Source organism: Ascaphus truei, chromosome 11, assembly GCF_040206685.1.
Source record: "Ascaphus truei isolate aAscTru1 chromosome 11, aAscTru1.hap1, whole genome shotgun sequence".
Lineage (NCBI taxonomy): Eukaryota > Metazoa > Chordata > Amphibia > Anura > Ascaphidae > Ascaphus > Ascaphus truei.
The window spans coordinates 29,649,262-29,665,167 of NC_134493.1; the positions used below are offsets into that span (position 1 = coordinate 29,649,262).

At 45.2% G+C, this 15,906-nt stretch overlaps 1 protein-coding gene across 1 annotated transcript in view; it reads right to left on the reverse strand.

Annotated features, from left to right (window-relative positions):
- Positions 1 to 277: 277 nt before the first annotated feature.
- Positions 278 to 15,906, reverse strand: part of TMEM130 (transmembrane protein 130) — a 35,806-nt gene continuing 20,177 nt past the window's right edge. The window contains exons 5-7 of the mRNA XM_075565474.1: positions 8,484 to 8,686; positions 5,840 to 5,964; positions 278 to 1,417 (exon numbers count right to left, since the gene is read on the reverse strand). Of these exons, the coding sequence (XP_075421589.1) occupies positions 1,226 to 1,417; positions 5,840 to 5,964; positions 8,484 to 8,686 (520 nt within the window). The 3' untranslated portion in view covers positions 278 to 1,225. The remainder of the gene's footprint in view (positions 1,418 to 5,839; positions 5,965 to 8,483; positions 8,687 to 15,906) is intronic.

Sequence of the window (15,906 nt, forward strand, 5' to 3'; positions counted from 1 at the left end):
GAAGGGTACCAGGGAACCATGTTACACAGTATTACCCCCCAACACAACGTCCCCACACAACACTGACCCAACACAATGTTAACCACCCCGGTGGGTTCCCCCAATGTACTGAGGAGCCCTGGGCACCTAACCACCCTCGTGTCCACAGAACAAGGCCCACCAAAAGTGTGTGGAGTAGCGCTACCCCTGTGTAAGGTCGTTGGTGCACGGTCGTACCTTCCTGGTCTCAGGCCAGACCAGGGTATATGGGAGATCCTGGATCAGCAGTGCCGCAACGTGATACCACGACGCAGGTCTGCCAACTCCTTTCTCGCCTTACCGGTGGTATCCGCCTCTTGAGGGAGCTCCAGCTGGAGTATCTTCCTTAAAGTCTATAGGCCCTGGGCCTGGTCCCAGACACAGGGCACCGCGTGGCCGTCCGGTCACCGGTGTAGCAACACTGTCACTATAGTGCTAAGGGGAACGTCCCTACCTGGGGCCTTCCCTACAACACTGTACCGTACTGTGACTCTGGGTCTAATTGGGGCCTGTGGGGTGAAGTCCGGCCTAGTCCGGGAGCCACTGGCACCCGGACACTACCTGCTTCCTCAGCTGCCTCTCTCCGACTGACCGCACCAAAACCTATCTCTTCCCTGCTCTCCTCTGGGATTTTGGGACACGTAGTCCCTTGCGGTGCTGCTGCAACTCTGCCCCCACTGCGCATGCACACCTCTTCGATCGCGCATGCGTGAGAACCAAGATGGCGGTGCTCTGCTCACCGGGTCCACCGCGAAGCTCCGGCGCTCCGATATCCCTCTGCAGCCTTCCTCCCCGCACCGGAGGTAAGCGGGGAGCTTGGCTACATATGTATGTATATCTTTATTTATATCGCACCATTCATGTACATAGCGCTTCACAGCAGAAATACACGTGACAATCATATAAATAACAAATAATACAAATAACACTTCATGGGAAGAAGTGCTTCAGACATAAAAGTGACATTTAACTAAAGAAGTCCCTGCCCCGAAGAGTTTACAATCTAATTTGTAATCTACAATGCAATACATTTTCTGACGTGGAGAGTAGCTGCCTTTCTAAAAAGATGATCTTCCCATCATGTTTCATGCAGAACTTTATTTAATGTTTAACGTTTACAATTAAACGTATGTGCAATACTGAGCTGTATACTGAGCATTGAGTTCTTTGATAAGGCAAAGCTAATACCAACAGTAACACCAGCGTCTCACAGCATGTAACTTCTAACAGGGGAACACAGAGGCTTTAATAGTGGCTGCTTTTCTAAAAGTGTCTCTTTTTCATCCTGAGTTTTTTCAATGGCACAATAACCACAGCATCCATTTCCTTGGGCCAGTGCCTTATACTTTGGGAGGGGCTGATTCTTCTCAGACATTGGAGAGAAATCAAAATCTGCCACCTAGAAACAAACAACACAGGGAACAATTAGTATTATGTCCATATCTATCTATATCTACCAACTGTATCTAGAATATCTATCTACTGTATCTATCTTCAATCTATCTACTGTGTCTATCTATTTAGTTATCATCTACTGTATCTATCTATTTTCAATCGATCTATCTACTGCTTCTATCATATCTACCTACTCTATCTATTATATATATCTACTGTTTCTATCTATTATATCTACTGTTGCTATATATCTGTCATTTATCTTCTGTCTACAGTTTCTATCTATCCATCTATTTATCAATCATCTACTGTATATATTGTCTATCTAAAGTATCTATCTCCACAATCCATCTATCTACAGTACACTACTGTATCTACGACATCTATCAACACGATCTATTCAAGAAGCCTTCAATTGCAAAGCCTTTACAAATGAGTCATTTATGGAGTCATCCTTAGGCTACGCTTGCGGTGCCAGCGACGCAACGGCGCATTTGTTTTGCCGCGACGTTGCTGTCGCCGTCACTATAAGCGCAGCCTTAAGGTGGCAAAGAAGGGTGGGGAGCCGTGTTGCTCCTTTCTTCCATGTAGTAACAAAGGAGGGAGAGGGAGTAGGGGGTATGATACCTTTTATTGGATCACCAAAAGACAAAGATACCCAATGCTACATCCAATGTGACAAAATGTGTGTTTATTACTTTTATTGGATCAACAAGTAGTTGATCTGTCACAAGTTTTCCAACCTCTCAGGGTCAGGGATGGCCGATGAAGAACCCTGAGAGGTTGGAAAGCTTGTAACATATCAACTACTTGTTGGTTCAAGAAAAGGTATCATACCCCCTCCTACCTCTCCCTCCTCCCTCTCCCTCCTCTCTCTCCCTCTTCCCTCTCCCTCCTCGCTCTCCCTCCTCGCTCTCCCTCCTCCCTCTCCCTCCTCCCTCTCTCTCCTCCCTCTCCCTCCTCCCTCTCTCTCCTCCCTCTCCCTCCCCCTCCTCCCTCTCCCTCCTCCCTCTCCCTCCCCCTCCCTCCTCCCTCTCCCTCCTTTGTTACTATATCCCTGTTTGTGGAATTACTTTACACCGCTAGTTAGGAAAATGTAATTACACGAAGATTCATCCCCTTTGTTCCCTTGTGTTCCTGACCCCTCTGGCAGCAAAGCGGTTAAGGAAAAAGAGCCGAACATGTATCTAGTACTGTTACACAGTGGCACATTTCCGCTCGCAGCCTACGTACATTTTCCCCTCCAACTGTTCGATCACCAACAGAAGGGTAAAAATGTCCATCTCCCCCAACCCATCAATACACCAATGTAAGGTTTGCAACTGGCTGTGCTCATTACAGAACAAGAGGCCCAGACACACAGCTGGGTGACACATTCTGTCTCATTCTGTCTCTGTACTGATCCGACACCTTCGCAGCTGTTAACAACCACCCTACAGTCAGCAGTAATGAAAGGCACGTTCTCATCTTTCAGGGAGTGTTAAAACCAGCGCTAGCTTATGGCATTATTGTATTGTATTGTGTTTGGGTTAATCAATGCTCTGGGGTACTTCTCTATTATTCTACAACTGACTAGTTTGTGCACAAGGTAAGTGTCTATCTGCTACATGTATTAATAGTTAATCCTTCAAAGTCTCTATCCTTTTCTTAGAAGGCTTCTGTTCAGATTTAAATTGACAATCTTGTCAATTACATTTTGGTTTTTTTGTGTCGACTATCATTTTTTATGCCCTAGGATATTTGTTTTCAGTAAGGAATCAACATCAAAACACCCTACTTCCCACAGTACATACGGACCCCTTGCAGAGAAGATCAAACGAAATGTTAATTCAGGTGGAGCCATTTACAAACATCAAAGATATATGATCAACTCAAATGAGCAATAAACCGTCTGAAAATGTGAATCCGGGACATCAGAACCTCCACTTGAGCGAATTTTCCGTACAGAGAAATTGCTGTGTGGTGCAGGTTATAGCGCGGTAAAGGGGAGCTCGGTGTTTGGCAGTGTGTTGTGTTGTGACAGATTTAATGTGGAGTCAACAAGGTCATGAATGGTTTAAAAATATGCTGTGTAAATGTGTCATGTTTACGTTTAATATTTAATCTCTTGGCTCTGGGGACCTGCAACTTGCCTCATATGGAGCTACCGAGATTCAAATGACACTGCTGTCTTAAATATAACCCTGCAAGAGAACACTGTATGCCTGACTTCCTATTGTTATAGTTGGAGTTTCCAAATGTGCTACAGTATGTGCTAGATTTATAAGTAGCTGGGAATCTTACAGATAAACCAAGAACGGTCTGCGAAAAAATGTGTTTCTCACATATCAGAACAGGTAGAAGCCATACATTGTAGCATAAACCCTTCTTAAAGCACCCCTAAAACATGTCAATATGGGCACGCAAAGTTAACACGGTAAAAACATGAAATGTATAGGTTGTCCACTAAAATCAACTATAAACAAAACAAATTAATGTGTCTCTGAGGAAGGTTCCCTTGGGAGCGGAGGTAAGTACCTTGGGAAGCAGGGGGTCCCTGGAGCTGAAATGAATCACCGCCGAAGACCCCCTGCTTCAAACCTACTGTATAGCTGTAAAAAAACTTGAACAGGCTGGAAGGTGTCTTCTAGCGCCGGATATGACCGTACGGCAGATCAATGCTTAGTAAATATGGGCTGTAAGGTTCTATTTCCTAAGAAGCCATGGCCATTACTGAGGTTTCATGTGTTCAAGTGAAGGGCAGTTATTCATTATTAATGGCTGTTCCATATTAGTATTTTTTTTATACATGATTCCTATTGCTGGCAGACAGGATCCCAATGCACTAACATTGTAAAGCAGTATGTTGGTGCAAAGGGGTCTATGTATGAATTACATCTTGGAGCAAAATTGGAGTATTTTCACATTATCTATACATCAAAGCATTTTCTCCATTTTCTCCCTGTTTGCCCCAGTTGGCACCTTGGGGAGAGTCAGTAGGAGGAGTTGGGGGGGAGTTACATAGTGCACAGATTATAATGAGATGTATCACATTCTGCGTCTCTGCCCCAGCATGCACCTTGGGGAGAGTCAGTAGGAGGAGTTGGGGGGAGTTACATGGTGCACAGATTATAATGAGATGTATCACATTCTGCGTCTCTGCCCCAGCTTGCACCTTGGGGGGAGTCAGTAGGAGGAGTTGGGGGGAGTTACATGGTGCACAGATTATAATGAGATGTGTCACATTCTGCATCTCTGTCCCAGCTTGCACCTTGGGGAGAGTCAGTAGGAGGAGTTGGGGGAGTTACATGGTGTATAGATTATAATGAGATGTATCACATTCTGCATCTCTGCCCCATCTTCCACCTTGGGGAGAGTCAGTAGGAGGAGTTGGGGTGGAGTTACATGGCGCACAGATTATAATGAGATGTATCACATTCTGCGTCTCTGCCCCAGCTTGCACCTTGGGGAGAGTCAGTAGGAGGAGTTGGGGGGGAGTTACATGGTGCACAGATTATAATGAGATGTATCACATTCTGTGTCCCTGCCCCATCTTGCACCTTGGGGAAAGTCAGTAGGAGGAGTTGGGGAGGAGTTACATGGGGCACAGATTATAATGAGATGTATCACATTCTGCGTCTCTGTCCCAGCTTGCACCTTGGGGAGAGTCAGTAGGAGGAGTTGGGGAGGAGTTACGTGGGGCACAGATTATAATGAGATGTATCACAGTCTGCGTCTCTGTCCCAGCTTGCACCTTGGGGAGAGTCAGTAGGAGGAGTTGGGGAGGAGTTACGTGGGGCACAGATTATAATGAGATGCTTCACATTCTGTGTGTCTGTCCCAGCTTGCACCTTGGGGAGAGTCAGTAGGAGGAGTTGGGGGAGAGTTACATGGTGCACAGATTATAATGAGATGTATCACATTCTGCGTCCCTGCTCCAGTTTGCACCTTGGGGAGAGTCAGTAGGAGGAGTTGGGGGAGAGTTACATGGTGCACAGATTATAATGAGATGTGTCACATTCTGCATCTCTGTCCCAGCTTGTACCTTGGGGAGAGTCAGTAGGAGGAGTTGGGAGGAGGTACATGGTGCACAGATTATAATGAGATGTATCACATTCTGCGTCATTATAGTTTGCTTTAATTTGCCCCACAAAATTCTCCACATTTAGCACAAGTCTACGTCAGATGTAAAAGCCATTCTCACACGTCACGCAGCATTGCTCCAAAAAACAGCGCTGTGCGTCTAAACGCCCGTTTCTCTACATTGACACATAAATCCCAAAGGTGTTTAGGAATACAAAAATGTAACAGTAATGTAAAAAAAAACGGCATTCACTCCAGAACTGTGGCAAGGTACATTGTGCTAATGTGTTTGTCTACGTGTGACGACAGTGTCATTCTAACATTGTACTAATGTACCTATCACACCCACAAAGTGTTAACACACCTCCACAAGTGATTTGGGATGTGAGCCGCTGCCATTGCCAGCCCTGAATGCCGTGAAGATTACGAATCCGAGAGCCACCGCAATGAAAGCGCAGCAGGGAAATACAAACCACGCCGGGGGAACACCTGAGCAATAAAACAAAACATCACCGTGTCAGGAGGAAGAGGCAGGTCCCCCGGTGTAAGCATCACATGGATAATGCACATTCATGCCTTTAAAGCTGCAGACCAAGCCATATCCTACATGTGTGTTTTTTTTTTATTATAAATCAGTTCTGTACTATGAGAAAATAATTATAGCATTTAAAAAAAAAATAATTCTGAATGACAATTTTAATCAATTATAATGTAACAAGCATTTTTTGTTTCTATAGCAACCATTTACAAAATGACTTCCTCTTCTGAAACAGGCTCTGGCACACCCCTTTTTGAGTTTATTGTGAATAAGTGAATATAAGGCGCTAACAACTTAAATATATACAATAGTGATACGTGCAAGTGCAATAAAAAATGATATTAGTGCTCAAATAATAAACCCTGCTCAAACCCTCTGGTAGAACCTGTTTCCAGGGTTCCAAGTAGAAAGATGTATTTCAAACAATCCAGGAGGAGCAAAATATAGGGAAATAAAAACAGAAAACAGTGCAAATTTAAGTGCAGACGTTGAGACTCTGATGAAATAATAATGACAATATCTTGGCTCTGCCGGTCTATCTACTCACAAGATGTAAGTGGTAAGTATGCAGTTGGCAGATTGGGCTGCCACCCCAGGTAGTAGCTGTGTGTTGTGGATATCCCTCCAGGCTTATCTCGTCAGGGTGACCATGGTGTACATATGGGAGGAAACAAAGCTACATAGCGCGATCTGTCTTTCCAAAAACTTTATAAAATGAATATAAGCATATAAAATGTGCACTTACAATGTGCCAGAATTAAAAATGCATTTATCACAATCACAGTGATTCTAGGGTTTTTTTTCCAATCTCACCGCCTCCTCTCTGGCTCTGGATGTCAGCCGTCTGCAGCCTGGAACGCTCCAGGTTGCAGACGGCTGACATCCAGAGCCAGAGAGGAGGCGGTGAGATCGGAAAAAAAACCCTAGAATCACTGTGATTGTGATAAATGCATTTTTAATTCTGGCACATTGTAAGTGCACATTTTATATGCTTATATTCATTTTATAAAGTTTTTGGAAAGACAGATCGCCCTATGTAGCTTTGTTTCCTCCCATATGTACACCATGGTTACCCTGACGAGATAAGCCTGGAGGGATATCCACAATACACAGCTATTCCTGGGGTGGCAGCCCAATCTGCCAACTGCATACTTACCACTTACATCTTGTGAGTAGATAGACCGGCAGAGCCAAGATATTGTCATTATTATTTCATCAGAGTCTCAACGTCTGCACTTAAATTTGCACTGTTTTCTGTTTTTATTTCCCTATATTTTGCTCCTCCTGGATTGTTTGAAACACACCCCTTTTTGAGCCCTGCCCTCTCTCTAGCATTGCACCAATTGTATCTAGTGACTGGCTGGTCACATGATCTTCCCCATTTACCTTTGCATATTTGGTCCTCTTCTCCTGCACTGATCAGAGGAGAACAGATCGATCGGCAACATAGCTAATTACTTATCATTGTGTGGATTGTATTAATGCACATATTAAAGGGGGGGGGGAATCAAATAATTATATATTTTTTAAACCAGCAGCTTGGACGGCTGCTTTAAATACTCTGCCCTGTATTTCCTATCATGACGAAACAGTTACCGACTTTTCTTTTGTCCGTAGCGCAAAACTCCTCTTCCTTTTGTATTCTGTAATTTAGCGGCTTCACTGCGCAAGCTCGCAAAACTGCCCAATACTGGGCTTTCCTTCACCGCTTGCAAAAGTGTCACAAATTCATCAATATTTGCACGAATTCCCCAGACATTGGCAATCCATTATGCACGTGTCACGTTTTTTTTACCCACCATAGCTTTTTGTTTGTGTCTGATTTTTACCCCTGTTAAAATTCGCCCTAATTTCTCTTACTACTCATTTCCGGGTCGTTTTGGCAAAAAGTCTCAATTTTTTGCAGGAACTGGCAGAAATGTTGCCTCTTGGACGACTTCCTGCAAAACGCCTGCGCACGGAGATCCTTCGCGAAAAGCTTGGGTGAAAATGAAATGAAAAGGTTAATGTTTTGTGAAGTAAACTACCACACACGTGCACGTCTCTCGTTTCTCCAGTGGTTTCAGATCTTTTTAGCATTAAAGGATTTGTATTTATTAAGAAGAGGGCAGCTCCCCATGTAACCTTTTGTGTTTACCTGCATGGGAAGCAGGGGGAGATATGTTCAGCTCCGGGAACCCCCTGGTCTCCTAAGGTTCTTACCACTGAATGTAACGACGCTACTAACAACTCCACAGGAAACAAAATAGCCATTTAAATCTCGTGCCTCATGAGGGCCAATAGGAAGCCGCAATGTCATCCGTTGCGGCTTCTTATTGGCCCAGGTGGCGGGGAGGATTTAAATACCAGGAAGTACCTTTACCGATGTGCATCAGGAACCAGGCGGTCGTCCATCCTGGTAAAAAAAAAAAAGTGGGAGTGGTGGGCAGGATTGGCCCTTAAATAGTTGAATTAATAAAGCATCATTCACCTGTAGAATATACTGTGATGCTGTAATCATTCTGCAGCATGCTCACTTCATTGTGGGCTCTCACACTCAGACAGTAACGTCCTGCGTCGTTAAATAGGTGTCTTATAATGTAGGTGGTGTCATTGATTACCACTGGGTGGCATTCTTCTCTGTCCAAAGAGACACAGTCAGACTTTATCAGCCAGCAAACAGTAAAAGGAGAGCTGGGGAAAAAATGAAAATGTTATTGAGTTACATACATTAGTCCCCACACAGCACAAGCCATAATGTGGCATAAACAGAAGTTCTCTTGGTTTGTCACATAAATGGCCTGAATTGTTATATCCACCTCATTATTTAACAAGTTTCCAAGGTCTTTTAATAGACCACCGCGCCACTTCTTTTTGAAGGCGCTGTGACCTCTGGTGCTAGTTAATTATTTGGAATGTAACAAAAGTTAAATCAAAATGTATATTTATTATTTACAGTAGGCTTCGCTGGAATGTTTTCAAATTTAATAATACACATGTATTATGAAAGTGCAGTGTGGAGAAATAAAAATGGAATTGAACAAGTGAAACTAAAAACGAAATTGTTGACTGAACTGTAGAAAATCCAGAAGGAGCCACCATGTCTACAATTAATTATTCTGTCCCTATCAAGGTCCGTGCAACTGACCCAGTATGCAGAAACCCCTTCATCAGAAGAATCAAAAGCAACATGAGATGTACAAGGTGGAACCTGAAACACAAGTGGTCAACATCGCTGATGTTCTGATATTGAAGATCAGGTTACTGCCCAGAACAAAGATTATATATGTAAAAAAAATAAATATATATATATATATATATATAATTTCTTAGTCAAAGCGAAGTAAGCAATGTCAGCAGTCTATAGTATACCGTGTGTCATATGGCCAATGAATGACCGAAAGGGGAAGGATGCCGTGAGACCACATGATGTGTTCTTCTTGTGTTCTTCTAGCTTTGTTTTTGCTGACGTTGGTCTTGTGCCAGTCATGCCAACGTATGATACACTAACCCAATGATTAGTAATAATTGAACAGCTCAATTTATACTGTATTGATTTACATCACAGATGTGAAGAAGTTCATTGGAATGTAAGAGTTTGGTTAATGCATTGGTCGCATCTCTCCTACATTCGTGCAAGGCAGAAATAGAAGTCACCAGAAAGTGGCCGGCATACATTACAGACACCTTCTGGCAATGAGCGAGTTATAACCTTCCAAACTAGAGGACAGTGAAGGGGGGATTCACCAAGCTCTAAAAAGGAGAGAGAGAGAGAGAGAGAGAGAGAACACGCCTGAGATAACTGGTTAATATGCTAATTTGGATAGTATATTAAAATGATTACAATTTGCATATTTCCAAGGTATCTAAGATGTCTTCAGGTTTGTTCACAGGTATCTCTGTTCACGTGTTGTATAAAGGAGTGTGTACACAGGTCACTGGGTACCTTACTAAATTAGGCTTCACACATCTCTAGCATCAAAGCTTGATCTGGAACTAACTGCCATACAATTAAATGGTAGTTAACGCTGGACTGGACTTTAATACCACTTGTAAGAGCTCAGTGAATCCCTGAGTAAGTTTAAAGGGAGCAGTCCCACGCGTGTCAGTGGAGGTTAAAACAAGGTGTTTAATGCATTTTAAAATAAATCTGAAATAAGTTATTCAAATCAAGGTGAAAGTCTGAAAAAAATGCCTTGTTTTCAGCTACAATTGGGGACTTTGAACAGGGGAGAGGATAATTATCAATCTTGTTTTCTCTACACCATGGATAAGGAAATCAGATCTATGGATACCCACTCCATGTCTAAGCAGCAGTTCCAAAAGAGAATAATGCCAAGTGGGATATATGGTAGAGATAAGGGCAGCAAGACCCATCCATAAATACAGGTTGCACCGCTAATAGACATGTCATGGGCAACATTTCATTTTGCTTTAAAAAAAAGGCATCAATCGTTTTAACCATTTCTCAGAACCATCCCATTACCAAACAAAATAATACGTGGACAGCAATCCATGGTATCAAAAGTATATAAAGTGTATAACAAAGATATCAGACTCTATGATCCAATATAAAAATAAAGAAGTAGGTTCTTGGGAGGACGGACACCCCCAATGTTTGTAAAACTACTGTATAACAGAGAAGCAGGAGACGTTTTGTCAAAGTGTTGCCCTTTCTCAAGACACTAAATATACTGAATGCCACACTTATGTCATTCTTATGGACTATTCTGTAATCTCCGCAGTGTGATGAGCTCTGCTTTTTTGTACTTATGTTGGTATTCTTTATGCTTTTTGCAGTACACTGCTTTTTGCCTCTTCTGTATGCTGGAGACCAGGTTTATTCTGTGGCATTTGTCCCATTTGCTCCTGAGTGTCGCTGCTTAAACTGATAACTAATTGCAAAGTGGATAGAGGGGTAATCTCTCCTGGGACCAAAGTGAACCAATTCCAGTGACATGTTGAAGGGTCTCATTTTGGGTAATTAGTACCTTTTTCTAGCCAAATCTGACACATATGGGCTAAGGTTGTGAGTGGAGTACCTCAGGGATCGGTACTGGGACCCCTGTTTTTTAACTTGTTTATTAATGATCTTGAGGTTGGGATCGAGAGCAAAGTCTCCATCTTTGCTGGTGATACTAAATTGTGTAAGTTAGTAGAATGAGAGCAGGATGTAATTTCTCTCCAGAAGGACTTGGAGAGACTGGAAACGTGGGCAGGTAAATGGCAGATGAGGTTTAATACAGATAAATGTAAGGTTATGCATTTGGGATGCAAGAACAAAAAGGCGACTTACAAATTAAATGGGGATAAATTGGGGGAATCCTTGATGTAGAAGGATTTGGGAGTGCTTGTAGACAGCAGGCTTAGCAATAGTGCCCAAAGTCATGCAGTAGCTGCAAAGGCAAACAAGATCTTATCTTGCATTAAACGGGCAATGGATGTAAGGGAAGTAAACATAATTATGCCCCTTTACAAAGCATTAGTAAGACCAATTTTGGGCACAATCCTAAGAAAATACATTATGGAACTAGATAGAGTGTAGAGAAGAGCCACCAAATTAATAAAGGGGATGGACAATCTAACTTATGAGGAGAGGCTAGCTAAATTAGAGTTATTTACATTAGAAAAGACGTGTCTAAGAGGGGATATGATAACTATATAAAAATATATTTGGGGACAATACAAGGAGATTTCAAAAGAACTATTCATCCCAAGGTCAGTACAATGGACTCTGGGGCATCTCTTCAGGTTGGAGGAAAGGAGATTTCACCAGCAACAAAGGAAAGGGTTCTTTACAGTAAGGGCAATTATAATGTGGAATTCATTACCCATGGAGACTGTGATGGCAGATACAATAGATTTGTTCAAAAAAAGGTTGGACATCTTTTAGAAAGGAAAGATATACAGGGATATATCAAATAAGTATACATGGGAAGGATGTTGATCCCGGGATTAATCCGATTGCCAATCCTTGGAGTCAGAAAGGAATTTATTTTTCCCCTTATGAGATATTGTAGAGGGAGAAAGGGGGTGGCCCGGTATAAAAGGGGTTGTACCCCATATGGCCGTCCCCTGACCGCACCAGAGAGACAAGGGGTTAACTGGACTGCGGTCCAGGGATGAGGATTGCACCTTGTTGTAGCTTGAAAATGTATGTTCCCCTGTTCCCATGTTTCATTATAAGCATGTATTTTAATGTTTTAAAGTGCATTTCTGTATCTCGAGTTCTGGAGGTCGCAGAGAGTTCATATTTGGCCAATATGTGGAGTCACTGTAGGCATTAAAAACTGGCAAAGGTCGACCCACTGAGCCCACCAGAATGGAACTTATTAATATGTGTAGATATTAAAGTGTATATGTATTTTATTTTGGATCTGTTCTGAAAATGCAGACGCCATTTGCTAGGCTAATAAGTCATGAAGAGCAGACGGCTGAGTAGCCTAAGCAGGGTGATCAAAAAGTAACTGCCTTGATTGTTACCCAATGTCTAGGGATTAAGTATTAGTCAATCAACAAACTCTGCCAGTCTAATTGTCACCTGAGGGCATGGGTTAGTCTGTTAGTCTGTGTCTCCACATTAGAGAGTGGATACAGATAATTGTTCACCAATAGCTGTGTTCAATGTTAAGAATAGGGTTGCACAGGTATATAAACTGTGTCAACCCTACAGTTTTTAGTTGTGCTGGAGTTGTGCTTCTGATACCATCTTGAATGTCACTGGACTGCTGGAGAATTGCTATTGAATACTTCTCCATTCCCCAACCCTAAGTAAGTGTTATCTTCTTGCCTGTTAATTGTACTATATTGCTGTGTTCACCTTATTTAAGGAATAAATTATATTTTATTATATCTAAGCCTCGTTCAGTTCAACCCAGATATTTGGTGTTCATTATATCTTGTCATAAGCTACCGTGACAAGCTCTATAATTAACTGGTGGCAGCAGCGGGATTGAACTGAACCTGTATTACAGTGTACGGTAATTACCCTGTAATATAGTGGGAACTCGAAGGGAATTGTGAGTTCCTGGGACTAAAGATATTGAACACACAGTAGTGCAACAGTTAACACAAGTTGTAACACCACCTCACTGCTGCGACTGAACCATGAGCGAGGCTGAAGGCTCATCCAACATGTGGACCCGAGCTCAGCTGAAGGACAAGTGCCGTGAATATGGACTGCCCTATGAGAACCAGGATGTCGCAGACATGGTTGACGCAATCGGTGACTATGAAGCCCGGCTTGCAGAGCCTCAGGATACGGCTCAGCTTGCCCTTTTACAGCCACCCGGAGATCAGGGAAGGAACCAGTGCCGGGGCGGCGGAATCTCGGGGAGGGAACGAGTGCACCTCCTGGGAGCAGTGCAACAGGAGGGGTACTGGTTGCTGCGGCTACCAGTCCGTTCACCCCTGAAATGTTGGCAGTGATTACTGCATGGGGAGACAGAGGGACACCGGAGGAGTGGCTGCAGTTTATCACTATGGCAGTGAACAGACCCGCTTATTGCCCCCCTGTCCAACCCAACACAGATGAACTCAAGCTGGACCAGCACAGTCTCACCAAGTTCGTGGAAGGCACAGACCAGATTGACAGTTTCTTAAAGAACTTTGAAACGCAGTGCCGGCGGTACAAAGTGCTTCCCCAGCTACGAACACCTGAAAGAACTGTTATTGTTTCAGTATGGTTTTACCCCTGAAGCCTACTGGGGTAAATTCCGGCAGGAGGAGAGACATCCCCAGGAGTCCTATGTTACCTACGTGACCCGCATGGCTTTGTACGGGATACGCTGGGTGGACGGCTATGAGGCACGGACTTACCAACGCCTGCTGGACCTAATCTTTCAGGAGCAGCTCATGGAGCAGTGCCCGCCGGCGGTGAGGGCTTGGGTGTACGACAAGAAGCCCAAGACTTACCAGGAGGCGGCGAGGTTTGCAGATGACTATGTGGCCAGCCGAGCCCTGATGACCGCGAAAACAGTAGCCAAGGCGGCGGCGGCACCAGCCAGAAGGTCTGCCAATACCCCCCAATGGACTCAGAGGCCGCCTGCAGGCAGCAGTCCACCAAAGGCGGGGGAGCTCCGGCATGAGCGCCGGTGCTACAACTGCAACCGCCCTGGTCACATCAGACCAGATTGCCCGGAACCCCTGCGTTCCGGCGGACCCCATCAGGGGCAACGCACCCCAGCTGCGAAGCCGGTAGCCCGCGTGCGGGTAGCTTCCACCAAAGACACTGGACCTGTCATGGAACCAACTCCCAGCGAGGCGTCCCATGCCACACCTGTCCCGGTTTCATCGGTGCCTACAGCCAGGAGCGGAGGACATCTCAGCGCGGACCTGCAGCAGATGGACGGCTGGAGCAGACATCTCACCCCGGTCACAGTCGGTGACGGGCAAGCAGTTGGCTTGCTGGATTCAGGAGCTGCAGTGACCCTGGTCCGACCTGATATGGTCCGGCCAGAGGAATTGATCCCAGGCCCTGGGATACAGATCACTGTGGCTGACGGAGAGCCACGTTTCTTACAAGTGGCCAGAATCTTTTTGGATTTGGGGGAGGGCCAGGGTGTGCGGGAGGTGGGGGTTTTACCCGGTTTGGATGCCGATGTTCTTCTTGGCAATTATCTGGGACCGATGAACTGCACCTATGACCAAGTGCCCAAACCCGCTGCAGTGGCGGCGGTTACCCGGAGCCAGACAGCGGCAATGGCGGCGGCGCCAGTCCTCCAGCCTTTGGGACCAACGTTAGCGGAGGGCACAGAGGAGCCCGGGGAGGTAAGCCAGGATCAGTTGCAACCACAGACTTACTTACTGTTTCCCTCACCCTTCCCCATTCTCCGGACAATGACATGACTGGGGGGTGGCCAGAATTAGGAGCCCAGTTTAGGGAGGCAGTGAAGACAGACCCTACCCTGGCCGGCGTGAGACTTCGGGCGTCCGAATCTCAGGCAGGGGAGGGCACTGAGCACTGCCTATGGTAGAAGGGACTCCGGTATAGAGAAGAAGGGAACCCAGGGATAGAGGAGGGATTGACCGGTAAGCGACAGCTAGTAGTGCCCCAGGGGTACCGACAGCAACTGTTATGGGTAGCTCACTCTATTCCGTTAGCGGGACATCAGGGGGTCAACAGGACGCGAGCCCGGTTATTACAGCGTTACTACTGGCCGGGGGCATCTCGAGATGTGGGCACTTTCTGCCGCTCTTGTGATGGCTGCCAGCGAGTGGGTAAGGCGGGCGACCATGTGAAGGCACCCCTGAAACCCCTACTGATAATAGGGGAACCCTTCCAGAAAGTAGCGATGGATCTTGTAGGACCCCTTATGATTTCTAGCAGACAGGGAAACACTGTGGAGCAGGTGGAGATTGGGGCACAGTTGAGTGCTAGGCAGAAGGGAGAAGCCAGGGACATGCTAGCTAAGTATGGGGCCCTCTTCACTGACATGCCAGGGACCACACATCTCACAAAACACCCAGTGCTCACAGGGGACCTGCGGCCTCTGCATAAGCACGCTTATAGAGTGTCAGCAGAGGTCAAGACCAGTATGGAGAGGGAGATAGAGGAGATGCTGATGCTAGGGGTTATTACTCCGTCCCAGAGTCCTTGGGCAAGTCCGGTAGTCCTAGTTCCTAAGAAGGACAAGACCACCCGGTTTTGTGTGGACTACCGCTTGCTCAACGCTGGGACGGTGTCAGATGCCTATCCCATGCCCCGCATGGATGAGTTACTAGATGAACTCACAGGGGCAAAGTATCTGACCACCATGGATTTGAGCAAAGGCTATTGGCCAATCCCACTGACCCTGGAGGCTAGGGAGAAGTCAGCATTCATCACTCCAAGTGGCCTCTATGAGATTTTAGTGATGCCATTTGGGATGAAGAATGCCCCGGCTACCTTCCAACGCCTGGTCAATAGGTTACTG